General features: G+C 44.5%; 1 protein-coding gene across 1 annotated transcript in view; it reads right to left on the minus strand.

Moving 5' to 3' along the window:
- STPG4 (sperm-tail PG-rich repeat containing 4) overlaps positions 1–20,641 on the minus strand; it is a 102,596-nt gene that overhangs the window by 25,123 nt on the left and 56,832 nt on the right. The window contains exon 6 of the mRNA XM_073673582.1: positions 1,079–1,183. Coding sequence (XP_073529683.1) covers positions 1,079–1,183 — 105 coding nt within the window. The remainder of the gene's footprint in view (positions 1–1,078; positions 1,184–20,641) is intronic.

The following is a 20,641-nucleotide window of genomic DNA, read 5'->3' on the forward strand; positions in this document are numbered from 1 at the left end:
TTATGAGGCCATGCAACTTGTTTGCTTGTCGGCAGACAGAGGAAATGTGTAATTTGCAGCTGCTCCAATGGCTTAGCACCTGATAATAAAACAGCTGTCAGTCTCCAGTGCCACTAAACGGTGCACAGCATAAAGGCCACTCCATGTAAACTAGTCCTGAAATGTTGGCGTCCTACCAAATGCACTTCCTCAGATCCAAGTGACTTCCAGTCATGTCGCTGTATAAGTTACACAGTCTGATTTTAACAATGCACTAACTTTAGTTCTGCAGGAATCACAAAACACTTCTCCAGAGGAAAACCGGACATGTTATTATTACAAATTATATACCTGTAGCGCAACATAGTTAGCTGACTGTCTTGTATGTGCATGTTTCTAATATACTGATTTCAAGTTACACTTAAAGGGAACCTCTCACTGGATTTTTTTTATTTAAACTGAGTAACTCCTTTAATTGCTGATGTTCCACTGATTCTGGAACAGTTTTTCTCTTTCTTCTGTGCCCCTCCGTTCCAAAGTTATGCCCCATGGTAATGATGGTGCAATTTTTCAGTACATCACTGAAGTTCTCTGTGGGCACGAACAAGTTTTGACTGGCCAAAATCTGAGGCAGAAAAGCAAACGCCCACAGAGAAGTGCTATGGTATACACCCAGGTGGTTAAAGGGAACATTTGCACCAGATGGGGCACAGAAGAAAAAGATAAACTGTTCCAGAATTAGTGGAGAAGCAGCAATTGGACTAAGGACTCTAAAAATCCAGTGAAAGGTCTTCTTCAAGAGGCTGTTTGAGTTATTAGATTGGGGTCTCATTCAAGACCCTTATTTTCTAGCGAGTACAAAGAGTGACCATACATTGCTGTAATGACTAAATTCTTCATAGAATGTAAATCACCAGAATAGGCCCTCTGTAGACAGAATCTAGGAGGGCTCTGAAGCCTCCAGGATTGTCAGTGCAGTCCTGGACAACATCTTACCTTAAGTGTAAAAAATGAAAAAATGATGTTTATAAAGTTAATGATTTTTCTGTAGATTATTTGATCTGTAAACCTTACTCTTTTACACATTTTCCAAACTTACACTTATTATTGAGCGGAATCTGGGCACGCCGGACTTGAAGCTTGATGAAATGCTGGTAGTGGAGATGTTTTTCAGGTTGTAGTCTCCAGGTCCTGGACCTTCTCGCTGGAATACAAAAATAAATCCCTGTTACATGATTATGATATTAAACAGTAATTAAACGTGGCCACATTAAAACGAGTCTGACAATAGAGTCATGCTGTACGAACTGCGGGCAGCATAAATCGAATGCTAGCTGCAATATTACAGCTGTGTATGTTTTACTCTGAAGCGTTGCGGCACTTCAGAGACAACTAACATTGAAAAGTTGCCGGTGGCTTCTCCCTCTCCCTGCTCCCATTGACTGACAGTTCTCTCCCTATATGAGTGTATATGGAGAGATCTGCCAACCATGGTAACAAGGTGGGGAGGAGCTGCCAAAGACCTGCCTCACACTAGTCAACCAAGACGCATGGTTCCCAGCCAGCTTCTCATGTATTCTCGTATGTTGTCTTTGAAACACAGCAGCATTTTAGATTGAAATAATGCAGCCAGTATTTATACACTGCTCAAAAAATAAAGGGAACACTGTATGGAGGACTATGGAGTGCGTTATATTATATGAAGGAGATGGGCTGTGTACTATACTAATATGGAGGACTATTGGATACATTAAACTATATGGAGGACTGTGGGCTATTTTACTATAGAGAGAACTATGGAGCATGCATTATACACTGCTCAAAAAAATAAAGGGAACACTTAAACAACAGAATATAACTCCAAGTAAATCAAACTTCTGTGAAATCAAACTGTCCACTTAGGAAGCAACACTGATTGACAATCAATTTCACATGCTGTTGAGAAAATGGAATAGACAATAGATGGAAATTATTGGCAATTATCAAGACACCCTCAATAAAGGAGTGGTTCTGCAGGTGGGGACCACAGACAACATCTCAGTACCAATGCTTTCTGGCTGATGTTTTGGTCACTTTTGAATGTTGGTTGTGCTTTCACACTCATGGTAGCATGAGACGGACTCTACAACCCACAGAAGTTGCTCAGGTAGTGCAGCTCATCCAGGATGGCACATCAATGCGAGCTGTGGCAAGAACGTTTGCTGTGTCTGTCAGCGTAGTGTTCAGAGGCTGGAGGCGCTACCAGGAGACAGGCCAGTACACCAGGAGACGTGGAGGGGGCCGTAGGAGGGCAACAACCCAGCAGCAGGACCGCTACCTCCGCCTTTGTGCAAGGAGGAACAGGAGGAGCACTGCCAGAGCCCTGCAAAAATGACCTCCAGCAGGCCACAAATGTGCATGTGTCTGCACAAACGGTTAGAAACCGACTCCATGAGGGTGGTATGAGGGCCTGACGTCCACAGATGGGGGTTGTGCTCACATCCCAACACCGTGCAGGATGCTTGGCATTTGCCACAGAACACCAGGATTGGCAAAGTCGCCACTGGCGCCCTGTTCTCTTCACAGATGAAAGCAGGTTCACACTGAGCACGTGTGACAGACGTGACAGAGTCTGGAGACGCTGTGGAGAGCGATCTGCTGCCTGCAACATCCTTCAGCATTACCGGTTTGGCAGTGGGTCAGTAATGGTGTAGGGTGGCATTTCTTTGGAGGGCCGCACAGCCCTCCATGTGCTCGCCAGAGGTAGCCTGACTGCCATTACGTACTGAGATGAGATCCTCAGACCCCTTGTGAGACCATATGCTGGTGCGGTTGGCCCTGGGTTCCTCCTAATGCAGGACAATGCCAGACCTCATGTGGCTGGAGTGTGTCAGCAGTTCCTGCAAGATGAAGGCATTGAAGCTATGGACTGGCCCGCCCGTTCCCCAGACCTGAATCCGATTGAGCACATCTGGGACATCATGTCTCGCTCCATCCACCAACGTCACGTTGCACCACAGACTGTCCAGGAGTTGGCGGATGCTTTAGTCCAGGTCTGGGAGGAGATCCCACAGGAGACCATCCGCAACCTCATCAAGAGCATGCCCAGGCATTGTAGGGAGGTCATACAGGCACGTGGAGGCCACACACAATACTATGCCTCATTTTGACTTGTTTTAAGGACTTTACATCAAAGTTGGATCAGCCTGTAGTGTGTTTTTCCACTTTAATTTTGGGGGTGATTCCAAATCCAGGCCTCCATTGGTTAATAAGTTTGATTTCCATTGATGATTTTTGTGTGATTTTATTGTCAGCACATTCAACTTTGTACAGAACAAAGTATTCAATAAGAATATTTCATTCATTCAGATCTAGGATGTGTTATTTTAGTGTTCCCTTTATTTTTTTGAGCAGTGTATAATGCTGCCTATGGTTCTGGCAGCACAAATCTATTTTAAGTTTCCCATTAAAGCATACCTGTCTTTTCTGGTGACATTTCAGAATAAGCTGTCATTTGTGTGTATTTGAGGAATAACACTATTTCTGGCCATTATATGAGTTGTATCCTTAATTTATCACCCTTTTTCCCCTCTGCAGGATCTCTTTATAATTTCCAGTTGTCTCTGAGCTAGTGGGTAAAGAATCTAGCTGTTATAATGTCTTCCAAACACAGGACACACAGGAATGAGGTATTCATGCCCTCCTGTCTCTAAATAGCACACAAAAGCAGCAGCATTGTGGAGGATATTATACATCATCACTGAGTTGTGCTGCTGTGAGTCCAGTAAAGAAGTGAAATAAATCACTTAGGAGAAGTTGCAGCACCATCTGCTTTTCATATTCTGGGCTGAGATCTCCTCCTCGGACCTCTCTACATAGACTTTAACTGTAATCTGATACCTCAGTGAGCAGGCAGTTCATTTTGCTTTGACCAAGTAAAATTTTATCCGTTTCTTAATATTTTGTTGAAAGATAGATTTTTTTTTCTAGTTGAGGATGTGGATTCATCTGCTATCTTTTTTAGTGCCAAGTTGACAGTGATACACATTGTACCCAATATAATTACTGTTAAAGAGCAGCTAATTACAGAGTGGCATTTAACACATCACATCATCAAACTGTTTAGTAAGGAATATTTATGAATGCTCCACACAAATTCTGAATATTTTACAAGTAGGATTACATTTGGAAAGTCATACAAATATACTAAGAAATAGCTTAAATGTCACCCTCCCCCCATAATTTTAGCTTTCTTCATGATTATGTTAAATTCTTAAAAAAATATGGTTAACATAAAACATCTATCTAAACAGTAAGTAATTTTTCTGATGACACAGAAATCACTAGTGTATCATCAGGGCTGTCCCGCTGATATGTCCACCAGTGGTCAGCAGCAATAGTCTGTGGTTAAGGCCAGGGTCACACCTAGCGTATTTTTTCTCATTCAAGAGAATTGGGCTAATCACACTCTGTTCTGAGTTTGATCAGGGTGTTATCATAGTGTGATCTGATTTTCTCCAATAAAGAGAAAACGGCAAAAAAAAAATGTCTCCATCTGCTCCATTATCTCAGTCCGTGAAATTGGACTGCATTCAGATGTCATCTGAGTGCACACTGATGTTTTCTACGGACTCATTGACTTGCATGGCCGAGTGCAATCCGAATCGGATCCAACTCGTGCATGCTAGAACTTTTTTCTCGGACGATCGCGATCGGGCCTGTGTGGATGAGGGCCCTCCGACGCCAGCAGAAACTTCAACTTGATGTGAGTCCTTGGCCCATCGGGTCTGTGTGCAGCAATACATGCTGCCGGCTAATCAGAAGCCAGCTACTGACGTTGGTGTGCACATGACTGCGGGCGCATGGCAGTGACGTCATGCGCTCCTGTTGCTTGCAAGCTAAAGTCAGCAGCAGGCGTCAGAGGAGGACGCCATGCGGTGGGGGAGCGGATGGGAGGTGAGTATTTATTTATGTATTTATTTTAAATTAGTTAGTACACTGTGGCCAAACTACTAAATGGATGAATATGGTCTGTGCATCATACTGTATGGGGGACTAAGGCCTGTACATTATATTATATGAAGGATATTGGTTTTGCATTATACTGTATGGAGGACTATGGAGTGCATTATATTATATGAAGGAGATGGGCTGTGTACTATACTAATATGGAGGACTATTGGATACATTAAACTATATGGAGGACTGTGGGCTATTATACTATAGAGAGAACTATGGAGCATGCATTATACACTGCTCAAAAAAATAAAGGGAAGACTTTAAACAACAGAACATAACTCCAAGTAAATCAAACTTCTGTGAAATCAAACTGTCCACTTAGGAAGCAACACTGATTGACAATCAATTTCACATGCTGTTGTGCAAATGGAATAGACAATAGATGGAAATTATTGCCAATTATCAAGACACCCTCAATAAAGGAGTGGTTCTGCAGGTGGGGACCACAGACCACATCTCAGTACCAATGCTTTCTGGCTGATGTTTTGGTCACTTTTGAATGTTGGTTGTGCTTTCACACTAGTGGTAGCATGAGAGGGACTCTGCAACCCACAGAAGTTGCTCAGGTAGTGCAGCTCATCCAGGATGGCACATCAATGCGAGCTGTGGCAAGAACGTTTGCTGTGTCTGTCAGCGTGGTGTCCAGAGGCTGGAGGCACTACCAGGAGACAGGCCAGTACACCGGGAGACGTGGAGGGGGCCGTAGGAGGGCAACAACCCAGCAGTAGGACCGCTACCTCCGCCTTTGTGCAAGGAGGAACAGGAGGAACACTGCCAGAGCCCTGCAAAATGACCTCCAGCAGGCCACAAATGTGCACGAGTCTGCACAAACGTTTAGAAACTGACTCCATGAGAGTGGTATGAGGGCCCGACGTCCACAGATGGGGGTTGTGCTCACAACCCAACCCCTTGCAGGATGCTTGGCATTTGCCACAGAACGCCAGGATTGGCAAAGTTGCCACTGGCGCCCTGTGCTCTTCACAGATGAAAGCAGGTTCACATTGAGCACATGTGACAGACGTGACAGAGTCTGGAGATGCCGTGGAGAGCGATCTGCTGCCTGCACCATCCTTCAGCATTACCGGTTGGGCAGTGGGTCAGTAATGGTGTGGGGTGGCATTTCTATGGAGGGCCGCACAGCCCTCCATGTGCTCGCCAGAGGTAGCCTGACTGCCATTAGGTACTGAGATGAGATCCTCAGACCCCTTGTGAGACCATATGCTGGTGCGGTTGGCCCTGGGATCCTCCTAATGCAGGACAATGCCAGACCTCATGTGGCTGGAGTGTGTCAGCAGTTCCTGCAAGATGAAGTCATTGAAGATATGGACTGGCCCGCCTGTTCCCCAGACCTGAATCCGATTGAGCACATCTGGGACATCATGTCTCGCTCCATCCACCAACTTCACGTTGCACCACAGACTGTCCAGGAGTTGGCGGATGCTTTAGTCCAGGTCTGGGAGGAGATCTCACAGGAGACCATCCGCAACCTCATCATACTATATGGAGGACTATGGGATGCATTATACTATATGGAGGACTATTGGATGTGCAGTATACTATATGGAGGACTATGGGATGCATTATACTATATGGAGGACTATGGGCTGTGCAGTATACTATATGGAGGACTATGGGATGAACAGTATACTATATGGAGGACTATGGGATGCGCAGTATACTATATGGAGGACTATGGGATATGCAGTATACTATATGGAGGACTATGGGATGTGCAGTATACTATATGGAAGACTATGGGATGTGCAGTATACTACAGTGGTGGCCAAAAGTATTGGCACCCCTGCAATTCTGTCAGATAATACTCAGTTTCTTCCTGAAAATGATTGCAATCACAAATTCTTTGGTATTATTATCTTCATTTAATTTGCTTGCAAGGAAAAAACACAAAAGAGAATGAAGCAAAAATCAAATCATTGATCATTTCACACAAAACTCCAAAAATGGGCCAGACAAAAATATTGGCACCCTCAGCCTAATACTTGGTTGCACAACCTTTAGCCAAAATAGCTGCGAACAACCGCTTCCGGTAACCATCAATGAGTTTCTTACAATGCTCAGCTGGAATTGTAGACCATTCTTCTTTGGCAAACTGCTCCAGGTCCCTGATATTTGAAGAGTGCCTTCTCCAAACTGCCATTTTGAGATCTCTCCACAGGTGTTCTATGGGATTCAGGTCTGGACTCATTGCTGGCCACCTTAGAAGTCTCCAGTGCTTTCTCTCAAACCATTTTATAGTGCTTTTGGAAGTGTGTTTTGGGTCATTGTCCTGCTGGAAGACCCATGACCTCTGAGGGAGACCCAGCTTTCTCACACTGGGCCCTACATTATGCTGCAAAATTTGTTGGTAGTCTTCAGACTTCATAATGCCATGCACACGGTCAAGCAGTCCAGTGCCAGAGGCAGCAAAGCAACCCCAAAACATCAGGGAACCTCCGCTATGTTTGACTGTAGGGACCGTGTTCTCTTCTTTGAATGCCTCTTTTTTTTTCCTGTACACTCTATGTTGATGCTTTTTCCCAAAAAGCTCTACTTTTGTCTCATCTGAGCAGAGAACATTCTTCCAAAACGTTTTAGGCTTTCTCAGGTAAGTTTTGGCAAACTCCAGCCTGGCTTTTTTATGTCTCGGGGTAAGAAGTGGGGTCTTCCTGGGTATCCTACCATACAGTCCCTTTTCATTCAGACGCCGACGGATAGTACGGGTTGACACTGTTGAACCCTCGGACTGCAGGGCAGCTTGAACTTGTTTGGATGTTAGTCGAGGTTCTTTATCCACCATCCGCACAATCGTGCGTTGAAATCTCTCATCAATTTTTCTTTTCCGTCCACATCTAGGGAGGTTAGCCACAGTGCCATGGGCTTTAAACTTCTTGATGACACTACGCACGGAAGACACAGGAACATTCAGGTCTTTGGAGAGATGGACTTGTAGCCTTGAGATTGCTCATGCTCCCTCCCAATTTGGTTTCTCAAGTCCTCAGACAGTTCTTTGGTCTTCTTTCTTTTCTCCATGCTCAATGTGGTACACACAAGGACACAGGACAGAGGTTGAGTCAACTTTAATCCATGTTAACTGGCTGCAAGTGTGATTTAGTTATTGCCAACACCTGTTAGGTGCCACAGGTAAGTTACAGGTGCTGTTAATTACACGAATTAGAGAAGCATCACATGATTTTTCAAACAGTGCCAATACTTTTGTCCACTCCCTTTTTTAGGTTTGGTGTGGAATTGTATCCAATTTGGCTTTAGGACAATTATTTTTGTGTTTTTTCATTGAAGACAAATTAAATGAAGATAATAATACCAAAGAATTTGTGATTGCAATCATTTTCAGGAAGAAACTGAGTATTATCTGACAGAATTGCAGGGGTGCCAATACTTTTGGCCACCACTGTATATGGAGGACTATGGGATGTGCAGTATACTATATGGAGGACTATGGGATGTGCAGTATACTATATGGAGGACTATGGGATGTGCAGTATACTATATGGAGGACTATGGGATGTGCAGTATACTATATGGAGGACTATGGGATGTGCAGTATACTATATGGAGAACTATGGGTTGTGCAATATACTATATTGCGGACTATGGGATGCATTATACCATATGGAGGACTATGGGATGCATTATACCACATGGAGGACTATGGGATGCATTATGCCATATGGAGGACTATGGGCTGTGCATTTTACTATATGGAGGACTATGGGCTGTGCAGTATACTATATGGAGGACTGTGGGCTGTGCAGTATACTATATGGAGGACTGTGGGCTGTGTAGTATACTATATGGAGGACTGTGGGCTGTGCAGTATACTATATGGAGGACTGTGGGCTGTGCAGTATACTATATGGATGACTGTGGGCTGTGCAGTATACTATATGGAGGACTATGGGCTGTGCAGTATACTATATGGAGGACTATGGGCTGTGCAGTATACTATATGGAGGACTATGGGATGTGCAGTATACTATATGGAGGACTATGGGATGCGCAGTATACTATATGGAGGACTATGGGATGTGCAGTATACTATATGGAGGACTATGGGATGTGCAGTATACTATATGGAGGACTATGGACTGTGCATTTTACTTATATGGAGGACTATGGGATGCATTATACCATATGGAGGACTATGGGATGCATTATACCATATGAAGGACTATGGGCTGCATTATACCATATGGAGGACTGTGGGCTGTGCAGTATACTATATGGAGGACTGTGGGCTGTGCAGTATACTATATGGAGGACTGTGGGCTGTGCAGTATACTATATGGAGGACTGTGGGCTGTGCAGTATACTATATGGAGGACTGTGGGCTGTGCAGTATACTATATGGAGGACTGTGGGCTGTGCAGTATACTATATGGAGGACTGTGGGCTGTGCAGTATACTATATGGAGGACTGTGGGCTGTGCAGTAAACTATATGGAGGACTGTGGGCTGTGCAGTATACTATATGGAGGACTGTGGGCTGTGCAGTATACTATATGGAGGACTGTGGGCTGTGCAGTATACTATATGGAGGACTGTGGGCTGTGCAATATACCATATGGCGGACTATGGGATGTGCAGTATACCATATGGAGAACTATGGGTTGTGCAGTATACCATATGGAGGACTATGGACTGTGCATTTTACTATATGGAGGACTGTGGGCTGTGCAGTATACTATATGGAGGACTGTGGGCTGTGCAGTATACCATATGGAGGACTGTGGGCTGTGCAGTATACTATATGGAGGACTATGGGATGTGCAGTATACTATATGGAGGACTATCCGATGTGCAGTATACTATATGGCGGACTATGGGTTGTGCAGTATACTATATGGAGAACTATGGGTTGTGCAGTATACTATATGGAGTACTATGGACTGTGCATTTTACTTATATGGAGGACTATGGGATGCATTATACTATATTGAGGACTATGGGATGCATTATACCATATGAAGGACTATGGGATGCATTATACCATATGGAGGACTGTGGGCTGTGCAGTATACTATATGGAGGACTGTGGGCTGTGCAGTATACTATATGGAGGACTGTGGGCTGTGCAGTATACTATATGGAGGGCTGTGGGCTGTGCAGTATACTATATGGAGGACTAAGGGATGTGCAGTATACTATATGGAGGACTAAGGGATGTGCAGTATACTATATGGAGGACTATGGGATGTGCATTATACTATATGGAGGACTATAGGCTGTTTATTCTATATGGAGGACTATGAAAGGTGCATTATGTTATATGAAGGACTATGGGCAGTGCATTATACTATATGGGGGGCTATGGGCTGTAGATTCTATATGGAGGACTATGGGGGGTGCATTATATTACATGGAGGACTATGGGGGGTGCATTATATTACATGGAGGACTATGGGATGCATTATATTATATGGAGGACTATGGGATGCATTATATTATATGGAGGACTATGGGATGCATTATATTATATGGAGGACTATGGGATCACATTATACTATATAGAGGACTATGGATGGTGAATTATATTATATTGAGGACTACGAGGGGTGCATTAGAAGGACTATGGGGGGTGCATTGTACTATATGAAGGATTATGGGGGTGCATTGTACTATAGGGAGGACTATGAGCTGTGCGTTATACTATATGTAGGTCTAAGGTGTGTGCCTTTCCGAATCTAGTCCTATCAGTTTAATTAAACCCAGCTGGACTCCAATGAAGGAGTAGAACCATCTCAAGGAGGATCACAAGGAAATGGACAGCATGTGACCTAAATACGAGTGTCTGAGCAAAGGGTCTGAATACTTATGACCATGTGATATTTCAGTTTTTCTTTTTTAATAAACTTGCAAAAATTTCTACATTTCTGTTTTTTTCAGTCAAGATGGGGTGCAGAGTGTACATTAATGAGAAAAAAATGAACTTTTTAGAATTTACCAAATGGCTGCAATGAAACAATGAGTGAAAAATGTGAAGGGGTCTGAATACTTTCCGTACCCACTGTATATCAGGATGGGGACCAGGATAAGGGACATATACCAGGATGGGGGGGTCCAAGATAAGGGATATATATCAGGATTGGGGATATATATACCAGAATGGGGCCAGAATGAGGAACATATATACCAGGTTGGAGGGCATTTACACACACACATATATATATATATATATATATATATATATATATATATATATACACATATATATATTGTCGTGCTGCGGTGTTCACAAAGTGCGGTAATGAGTCAGCGACCCAGGAAAAGTTCAAATCAAATGTCTTTATTCTCCAGAAAACTCACAAAGTAACGGTAATTGGCATCCTTTGGATCGTAGCTGGGCCGTCAAAGTATGGTCCGTTTCCAGACCCGTTGCCGTGGGCGACTGCACCGCCTTATCACTCTGAGATGCGTCAGAGTTTGCCTTCTTGGGCTCTGTGTACCTGTCACACCGGCCAGTATTGCAGAACCTCCAGCTCTGCAGCTTGCAAACACAAAAACTAACACACCCAAACCTTTGCTGCAGGTTTTTCAAATGAAAACTGTGGACATGAGCTACATGCAAGACCCGGGCTGGAGGGAGTGGACCGCCCCACTGCCATCCTGAAGTCCACTCCAAGAATAAAAGCCCATGCCGGGTTTTACTAAATCTGCCTTGGTCAAATAGCTTGACCAAGTCCAAACTTACTTTTATCCAGCACTGCATCTACAGCGATGTCTGTGATTCCAATGCACTTCAGCGAGTTCAATATGCTTCTATGCGCATTCTAGGGGATACATACTGTCCCTCGTATATAATTCCCCTCACTACCTCACTCTATATATATATATATATATATATATATATATATATATATTTATATTTATATATATTTATATACAGCTCTGGCAAAAATTAAGAGACCACTGCAAAATTTTCAGTTTCTCTGATTTTTCTCTTTATAGGTATATTTTTAAGTAAAATGTACATTGTTGTTTTAGTCTATAAGCTACTGACAACATGTCTCCGAAATTCAAAGCTAAAAATTTATTTGCAGCAAATGATAAAGCGTCAAAATACATAAAAAAGAAACAGTGCTTTCAGACCTCCAATTACTCATGTTTTAACTCAGGAACAGTTCAGAAATCAATATTTGGTGGAATAACCATGATTTTTCATCACAGCTTTCATTCGTCTTGGCATGCTTTCCACCAGTCTTTACATGCTTTCCAACAGAAAACTGTTCAATTTTTGCCAGAACTGTATATATATATATATATTCTGGATGGGGGGGCCCCAATCCAAATCTTGCACCGGGGCTCATCAGACTCTTGTAATGCCACTGCTGCCACGGTCCAAGGAAAATATCGGACATATGCACGGCCCCATAGAATAACATTGGTCCAAGTGCAATCCAAAGTTTTGTCGTATCACACTCGGACTGAAAATACGGCTGTTTGTAAAATTCTCCCGGCGTACACAGTATCCAGCATGTAACCATATTCACAGTGCTAGACAACACGGAAGTTCCAGTCTGTTGCTGAGCAACAATTCAGGAAGGAGCAAATTCTATGATGTGTCAGAGGAATTGAGAAAAATAAGCCAAGCGACTTATCAGCACATCCCAAGTCAATGTATAGCTGTAATATTGCAATATACTGTATCAGTTTATTAAAGGTGCAAAATGTATATAAGGAGCAGAGCTTAATTTTTAATCCTGGAACGCATCATCTGTGCATAAACTGATTGCAGTCCTACACAAAACAAAAAATGCATGGTGATAAAATGGGCTAAGCCAAATGGCAAATTTAGCTCTATCTCTCCAGAGATGTCCATAGTTAAATATGCACTAAATTTCAGTGAGTTAGGCATATGCCAGTGACCACTGAGCAGGGCTCTTCTCTGATGACCACTGAGAAAGGCTTCCCAGTGATGATAAATAAGGTTCTCGATTGGTGACCATTGAGTTAGGCTCTTTTCTGATGACCATGAAGCAGATTTCTTCTATTGTGACCATCGAGCTGGGCTCTTCTCTGGTGACCATTGAGCAGGGCTCTTCTCTGGTGACCATTGAGCAAGGTTCTTCTTTGGTGACCCTTGAGCAAGGTCCCTTGACAATTATTGAGCTGGGCTCTTCTCTGGTGACCACTTATCAGTGTTCTTTTTGGTGACCCTTGGGCAAGGCTCTTCTCTGATGACCATTGAGCAGGTCTCTTCTCTGGTGACCATTGGGGAAGGCTCTTCTCTTGTTATCATTGAGCAGAGCTATCCTAAGGTGGCAATTAATTTCAGCTCTTCTCTGGTGACCATTGAGTAGTGCTTTACGAAGGTGAAGATTGAGCAGGTTTATCCTTCAATGACCATTGAGTAGGGCTCTTCTCTCATGACCAATAAGCAGGGCTATACTTAAGTAAACATTAATTAGGGCTCTTCTCTGGTGACCATTGACTAGGGCTTTACATACAGTAGGGGACCATTGAGTAGAGTTCTTCTTTGGGGACTACTAGGCATGGCTCTACTTTTGTGACAATGCAGAGTGTGAGTCCTCCCTGGTGATCAGTGAGCAGGGCTCTTTTTAGATAACCATCGAGCAGGGTTCTCCTTGGGTGTTCAGTGAGTATGAGTCTTCTCTGATTACCATTGAGTAGGGCTCTTTTTAGGTGACCACTGAGTTTGTTCTCCTTGGGTTACCATTGAGTAGAATTCTTCTTAGGTGACTTTTAGGCAATTTTGTGCTGGACAATTCTCATTAAATGTATCATACTTCTATTTTCACTACAGAAGTATGATAAGTTATTTGCTAAAGTATCAGCTTCAAATGTGGTATCTTCCCTAATGCATCTCAAAAACCTCCTATAAGCTAATTGTAAAGGTTTGACATAAGCAGCACATGAGTCCTAACGTCTATATTAATCTCGACGATCTCGGACCCTGTAATAAGCCGTACTCTGAAGCCTAAAGGGTGTTCCGCTTAAATCATATATGAATTCCCAGCTGCAGTCATACTCCACATAATCAAAATAACATGGAGTGAAGTGTAGTAAGATGAGTCATACAACCTAGTATTTAGCTAAGCCCCTACTTAGTGGGATCCCCAGTTGTAAATTTATTGCACAGTGTTAATGGGAAGCAGAGCTTGGCCTTTCCCACAAGAGCAGGATTAGAAATTTACAGTAACTGCTTGTTCTATACCTTATAGATATTCCTAGAATCCATTTGCGTGAAATACTGACAAAAATACGAAGCAAGATGGGAATATGCAATATATCTCTTATTTTATGCTTCAAAGGGAATTAAATGCGATACTCTTGTGTCCTAGCCGATAGAAGTTTTATATCGGCGAAACTGAAAAGCTACATGTGCAAGCTTTAGGGGAACGGAGTGCAAGAAAAAAATCTGTGATACATAGAGATTAGTGGTGGATTTTGCTGCAGATTTGCCATGGATAGGAATTACAAATGGAGAGATTGGCAACGTTAACGCATTATTAAGAAAAGCTAAAGAACTGTGCTTTTTATTACAAATTGATGGCCAGTGGAGGTGATGACTTGGGAGCTTAGAGATCTGGAATCAGTCTAGCACAGGGGTGTGCAGCGCATCCATGTGCTATAAGGCAGCGTCCTGTTCCTGCTATAGGGTCTTCAGTGTGGGAGCGAGACTCATAGGATATTAAAGTGCTTGATCCCACACTCCAAAGGGCTCCTTCACACATCCATGTTTCCGGTAGGTGTTGTATCCGTTTTTATCACGGATACCACACGTACCCATAATAATCTATGGTGATGTTCACATATCCCTGTTTTTTATGGACCATGTGTCCGTGCAAAACACAAGGAGATATGTCCGTTTTCTTCCGGCAGCACGGATGACAAGTGCGAATATAAGTCTAAAGATCCGTAAAAAACACGTTCAGCACACAAATGGCATCATTGTTTAACATTGCAAAGTATAGGAGAAGCTTCGTCATTTATTTATTTCTTTATCCATACTGGAAAACAAAAATGGCACACTAATGGTAAAAACGGACACGCAGGTGAAACACTGATTGTAAAAACGGACACGCGGATGACACACTGATGGTAAGAACAGACACACGGAGGGCACACTGATGGTAAGAACAGACAGACGGATGGCACATTGATGGTAAAAAGGACACACGGATGGCACATTGATGACGCATAGATGGCACACTGATTGTAAAAACGGACACGTGGATGACACACTGATGGTAAGAACAGACACACGGAGGGCACACTGATGGTAAGAACAGACACACGGATGGCACACTGATGGTAAGAACAGACACACGGAGGGCACACTCATGGTAAGAACAGACACACGGATGGCACACTGATGGTAAGAACAGACACACGGATGGCACATTGATGGTAAAACGGACACACAGATGGCACATTGATGACGCATAGATGGCACACTGATGCTAAAAACTGACTCACTGATGGCACACTGATGGTTAGAACAGACACACGGATGGCACATTGATGGTAAGTACGGACACACGGATGGCACATTGATGGTAAGAACAGACACACGGATGGTACATTGATGGTAAGAACAGACACACGAAAGGCACATTGATGGTAAGAACAGACACACGAAGAGCACATTGATGATAAGAACAGACACACGAAGGGCACATTAATGGTAAGAATGGACAAATGGATGGCACAATGATGGTAAAAACGGATACATGGATGGCATACTGATGACACATTGATGGAAAACACTGATGACACCGGTATCTGTTTTACACATATGTGTTTTATAAGGACGTGTGAAGGAGGCCTAAAACTGTAGCTAAGAGCGAGGTGCAGAACGCTGCCTAGATTAGTGTAGCCCCAGCACAGACTTCAGGTGGTCTGTGCTGAATGATTTAGAAAAAGGATTATACAGCAAAGTCCTGCACCATAATTGTTTTACTTGTGAAAGTGGAGGTACGCTTTACATACTTCTTACTGAAACTATTCCACGTGATTACTAAAAAGAAAATCATACATTTTCCTTTTCTTCCAAACACAAAGTCTTCTTTTAATCTTTGTGTAAAGTTATATAACTATGACGTGCAAAAAAATATTATTTTAAGCTCTGTTTAATTTTTGGAAATAAAATGTGATCATGACTGCAGCTAGGAATTTATATATGACTTAAGCCTGACACCCCTTAGGCTCCATTGTACGGATTATTTCAGAGTCAGAGATCCTCGGGATTAATGCAGGAGTTAAGACTCGTGTGCTGCTTATGTCAAACCTTTACAATTAGCTTATAGGAGGCTTTACTACTATCACTATTAATTACAAGTATATCCACGTTAGTCAATTAAAATGGGAAAGTCTAAGCAATCTTTCCCATGCTCGCCACATACTGTACTGTCTATTGGATTGTACAATTACAGTATATAATGATCATACTTTATACTAGATTTAGTATAAAGTAGGTGCAGTATTCTGCTATCCACATAGAGGACAAGTTCTTTTGCTTCAGTGATGGACCAGCAGTGACATGGAAAATATTGGCTCAAGAATGGGAAGGACAATCCGCACAGGTTTTCTAAATCTGTTACTTTTCAGTCACAAAAGGAAAAATTACCATAAGAAACTTGTTATGCGTTTTGCAGAGGGACGCAGCAAGACTGGCACCAAACCAGTAAAGGCGCAGCTACAGATGCACTTGGCACAAGCTGCCCAGCTAGGCAAGCCCTTGAGGGCCAAGAATACTCTTCACCCAGCTCCCAGTAAATGGAAGGAGGACTTTGGCAGAGCCCTTCCCAGGCCAACTATCGCTGGACAGCTGGCGTCTGGTGACGCGGCTGGTGCCTAGTCCAGGACCAAGTAAGTACCTCTGCAAAAACCCCAGGAAGTGAAACCAGAAGAGAAAATGAGAAATCCCCTGAAAAGATAGCAATACTAATGCTAGCACCACTCACCACCACAGCACATAGGAACTGCAATAAACAGCAAAGGACTGAGCAGATAGCAGGATTATATAGCCCGCCTAATGATGTGTTGAATACCTCCCAATCATCCCCAGACAGCCACTCCCTGCTAGCTCGCACAGCAGATTGAACACAATCCTACAACTGCTTAGTGCCGGACAAAGCAGCGTCCTGCATTGCCTGGCAACCAGGAAAATCAGTGAGACACGGCGTCCCTCGTCTTCACACATCCTACAACACCAGATGCTCCATAAGATTGGGACAGTCCCCGTGCACGCGTAGTAGCTCCGCCTCAGGTTTCAGGACAATGGCGGCGCCTGCAACTGGAGTAGCATAGCACCGTACCTGCTCAATTCCCAGGTGGGAGCACAGAACCACGATTCCTAACAGAAGTATATGGAGGGTCATATTGCCCCCAGGAATGGAGGCATACTAGTTGGGATAGTGATAAAGATTTGGATAGCCTGGAATAGGGGTATCTTTGTGCAAAATAGAGTTTGCACGGTCAGGTTGGAGTGGAATTATTAGATGTAAAGTTAATTGGGTAAGGAGATTAAGGGCGAAGTCGTATGAGAGGGGGACTTAAAAATGTCAGGAGAGGATAAAGGGCAATTTTTGTTTCTTCATTACAGAGTAAAACAGTTTTGTTCTGATGTTCTTTATTGCAAGGCTGGATTGAAGCACTCTGCACATATGTAGGATATGGGCCACAGCAAGATAACCACACACTATGCGGCAGGGATCTTCATCTGTAGAGGACACAAGCTGCATGACTGATTTCAGGCAACAACCAAGGTTGGTCAGGATGGACAAGCATAGCTCCCAACTATCCCGTATTCGGCGGGACTGTCCCGATTAGAGGGTTCAGTCCCGCGTCCCGTCACGGCACAGCTGTTCTCCCGGCAAGTGCCAGGGCCCTGAGGAAGCGGAGGGCCGACTTGCCATCGGGGACCCCAGCAGGCTATGGGCCGGTGAGTCGGGAGAGCCCGGTGCCAGCGCCCGTGAGTGGGTTCCCCCGCTCCCTCAGGGTCCGGCGGCACTTGCCATAGTAACTTGATAGCATCAAGATCAGAGTTGATTTTTTGAGGGAATGAGTCACCAGAAGGGGCAGGCCTCCTCAGTCCAGGTCAGATCTGATACCAGAGTGCAGTGTTGTGCTGCGGCTGCCGGTGAAGAGGCTGTGTGCACATGACCCTGAGTGGACTGAGGTGCGGCATACTGGAGCTGTGTGCAGATGGAAATCATGGCTTTTAATTTTTTTACATATAAAACTAAGTATAAGTGTCTAAGATTGTATATTGGGGGCATAAAAAGTGCATCATGTGACTACTTGGGGTTGCATGTCGTTCTGAAGCTGCATGCACGGGGCTGCTTGTTCTGGGCTTGCACAGGGAAGGGGGTCATGTTGTGGGGCTTTCACAAGGAAGGGGGTCATGTTGCGGGGATTTCACAAGGAAGAGGGTCAAGTTGCAGGCTTTAACAAGGAAGGGGGGCATGTTTGGGGGCATGTTTCGGGGCTTTCACAGGAGTGGAGGTCATGTTGAGGGCTTTCACAGGGAAAGGGGGCATGTTGGGGGCTTGCACAGGGAAGGGGGTCATGTTGCTGGGCTTCCACAGGGAAGGGGGGTATGTTTGGGGGCTTGCACAGGGAAAGGGGCATGTTGCTTGTTGCAGGGCTTTCAAGATCATCTCCGATCTGGACAGCTGAGCAGTGAACCATCTAGAGTGGAGTGGCTAAAATGAGGACCACAAAAAATCAACTCCGATCTAGACGCAACCATAGTAACTTACCCCGCATCTCCTGACTCTGTGACGTGTCAGGGCAGAGGGCTCGCTAACGTCACTACACTGCACCCTCTGTTCTGGCAGTGCAGAGTGCGGGAAGACGCTGAGGAGTCCTGACCTGTCGCCAGTGAGGAGAGGTGAGTATTTGATTTTTTTATATTTATATATGGGGCCCATATAGTATGTGGCTAAATATGTGTCCCATAGTGTATGTGGCTATATATGGGCCCATACTGTATGTGGCTATCAGGGCCGGCTCCAGGTTTTTGTGTGCCCTGGGCGAAAGAGTCTCAGTGGGCCCCTTTAACACATACCACGAATCATGATGCACAGATACCGCAGAGAAATATATATATAGTACAATGCTGAAGATTTCACTTCTTACATTACATGAGTGCTATCTATTGTAAATTCTACAATAGCTCAGAAACCGGTGAATCGCTCCATACAGAATACTGGCCCCCATAAAATGCGCCGTACAGGATACTGGCCACCCTATAACGCTCCATAAAGGATACTGGCCCCCATATAACGCTCCATACAGGATAATGGCCCCCATATAATGCTCCATACAGGATACTGGCCCCCATATAAAGCTCCATGCAGGCTGTGCCCCCACATAATGCTCCATGAAGGCTGTGCCCCCACATAATGCTCCATGCAGGCTGTTCTCCCCACATAATGTCTCATGCAGGCTGTTCCCCCCACATAATGCCGCACGCAGGCTGTTCTCCCCACATAATGCCCCATACAGGCTGTTGCCCCCATATAATGCCCCATGCAATATGTCACCCCCCTTTATAATGCCCCATGCAGGATGTCACCCCCCTTATAATGCCCCATGCATTATGTCATCCCCCCTAATAATGCCCCATGCAGGATGTCACCCCCTCTTATAATGCCCCATGCAGGATGTCACTCCCCCCCCATATAATGCCCCATGCAGGATGTCACTTCCCCCCTTTTAATGCCCCATGCAGGATGTCACACCCCCCTCCCTTATAATGCCCCATGCAGGATGTCACCCCCCCCCCTTATAATGCCCCATGCAGAATGTCAGACCTCCCCTCCCTTATAATGCCCCATGCAGGATGTCACACCCCCCCTCCAGGGCCGGCTCCAGGTTTTTGTGGGCTCTGGGCGAAATAGTCTCAGTGGGCCCCTTTAACATATACCATGATTCATGATGCACAGATACCGCAGAGAAATATATAGTACAATGCCGAAGATTTCACTTCTTAAATTACATGAGTGCTATCTATTGTAAATTCTACAATAGCTCAGAAACCGGTGAATCGCTCCATACAGAATACTGGCCCCCATAAAATGCTCCATACAGGATACTGGCCCCCCTATAACGCTCCATACAGGATACTGGCCCCCATATAACACTCTATACAGGATACTGGCCCCCATATAATGCTCCATACAGGATACTGGCCCCCATATAATGCTCCATGCAGGCTGTGCCCCCACATAATGCTCCATGCAGGCTGTTCTCCCCACATAATGCCTCATGCAGGCTGTTCCCCCCACATAATGCCCCATGCAGGCTGTTGCCCCCATATAATGCCCCATGCAGGATGTTACCCCCCTTACAATGCCCCATGCGTTATGTCACCCCCCTAATAATGCCCCATGCAGGATGTCACCACCCTTATAATGCCCCATGCATTATGTCACCGCCCTAATAATGTCCCATGCAGGATGTCAACCCCCCTTATAATGTCCCATGCAGGATGTCACTCCCCCCCCTTTTAATGCCCCATGCAGGATGTCACACCCCCCTCCCTTATAATGCCCCATGCAGGATGTCACCCCCCCTTATAATGCCCCATGCAGAATGTCAGACCCCCCTCCCTTATAATGCCCCATGCAGGATGTCACCCCCCCGCTTATAATGCCCATGCAGGATGTCACACACC

This window comes from Phyllobates terribilis, unplaced genomic scaffold (assembly GCF_046119375.1).
Source record: "Phyllobates terribilis strain yellow unplaced genomic scaffold, ASM4611937v1 Scaffold_3__8_contigs__length_932513732, whole genome shotgun sequence".
NCBI classification, from domain to species: Eukaryota; Metazoa; Chordata; class Amphibia; order Anura; family Dendrobatidae; genus Phyllobates; species Phyllobates terribilis.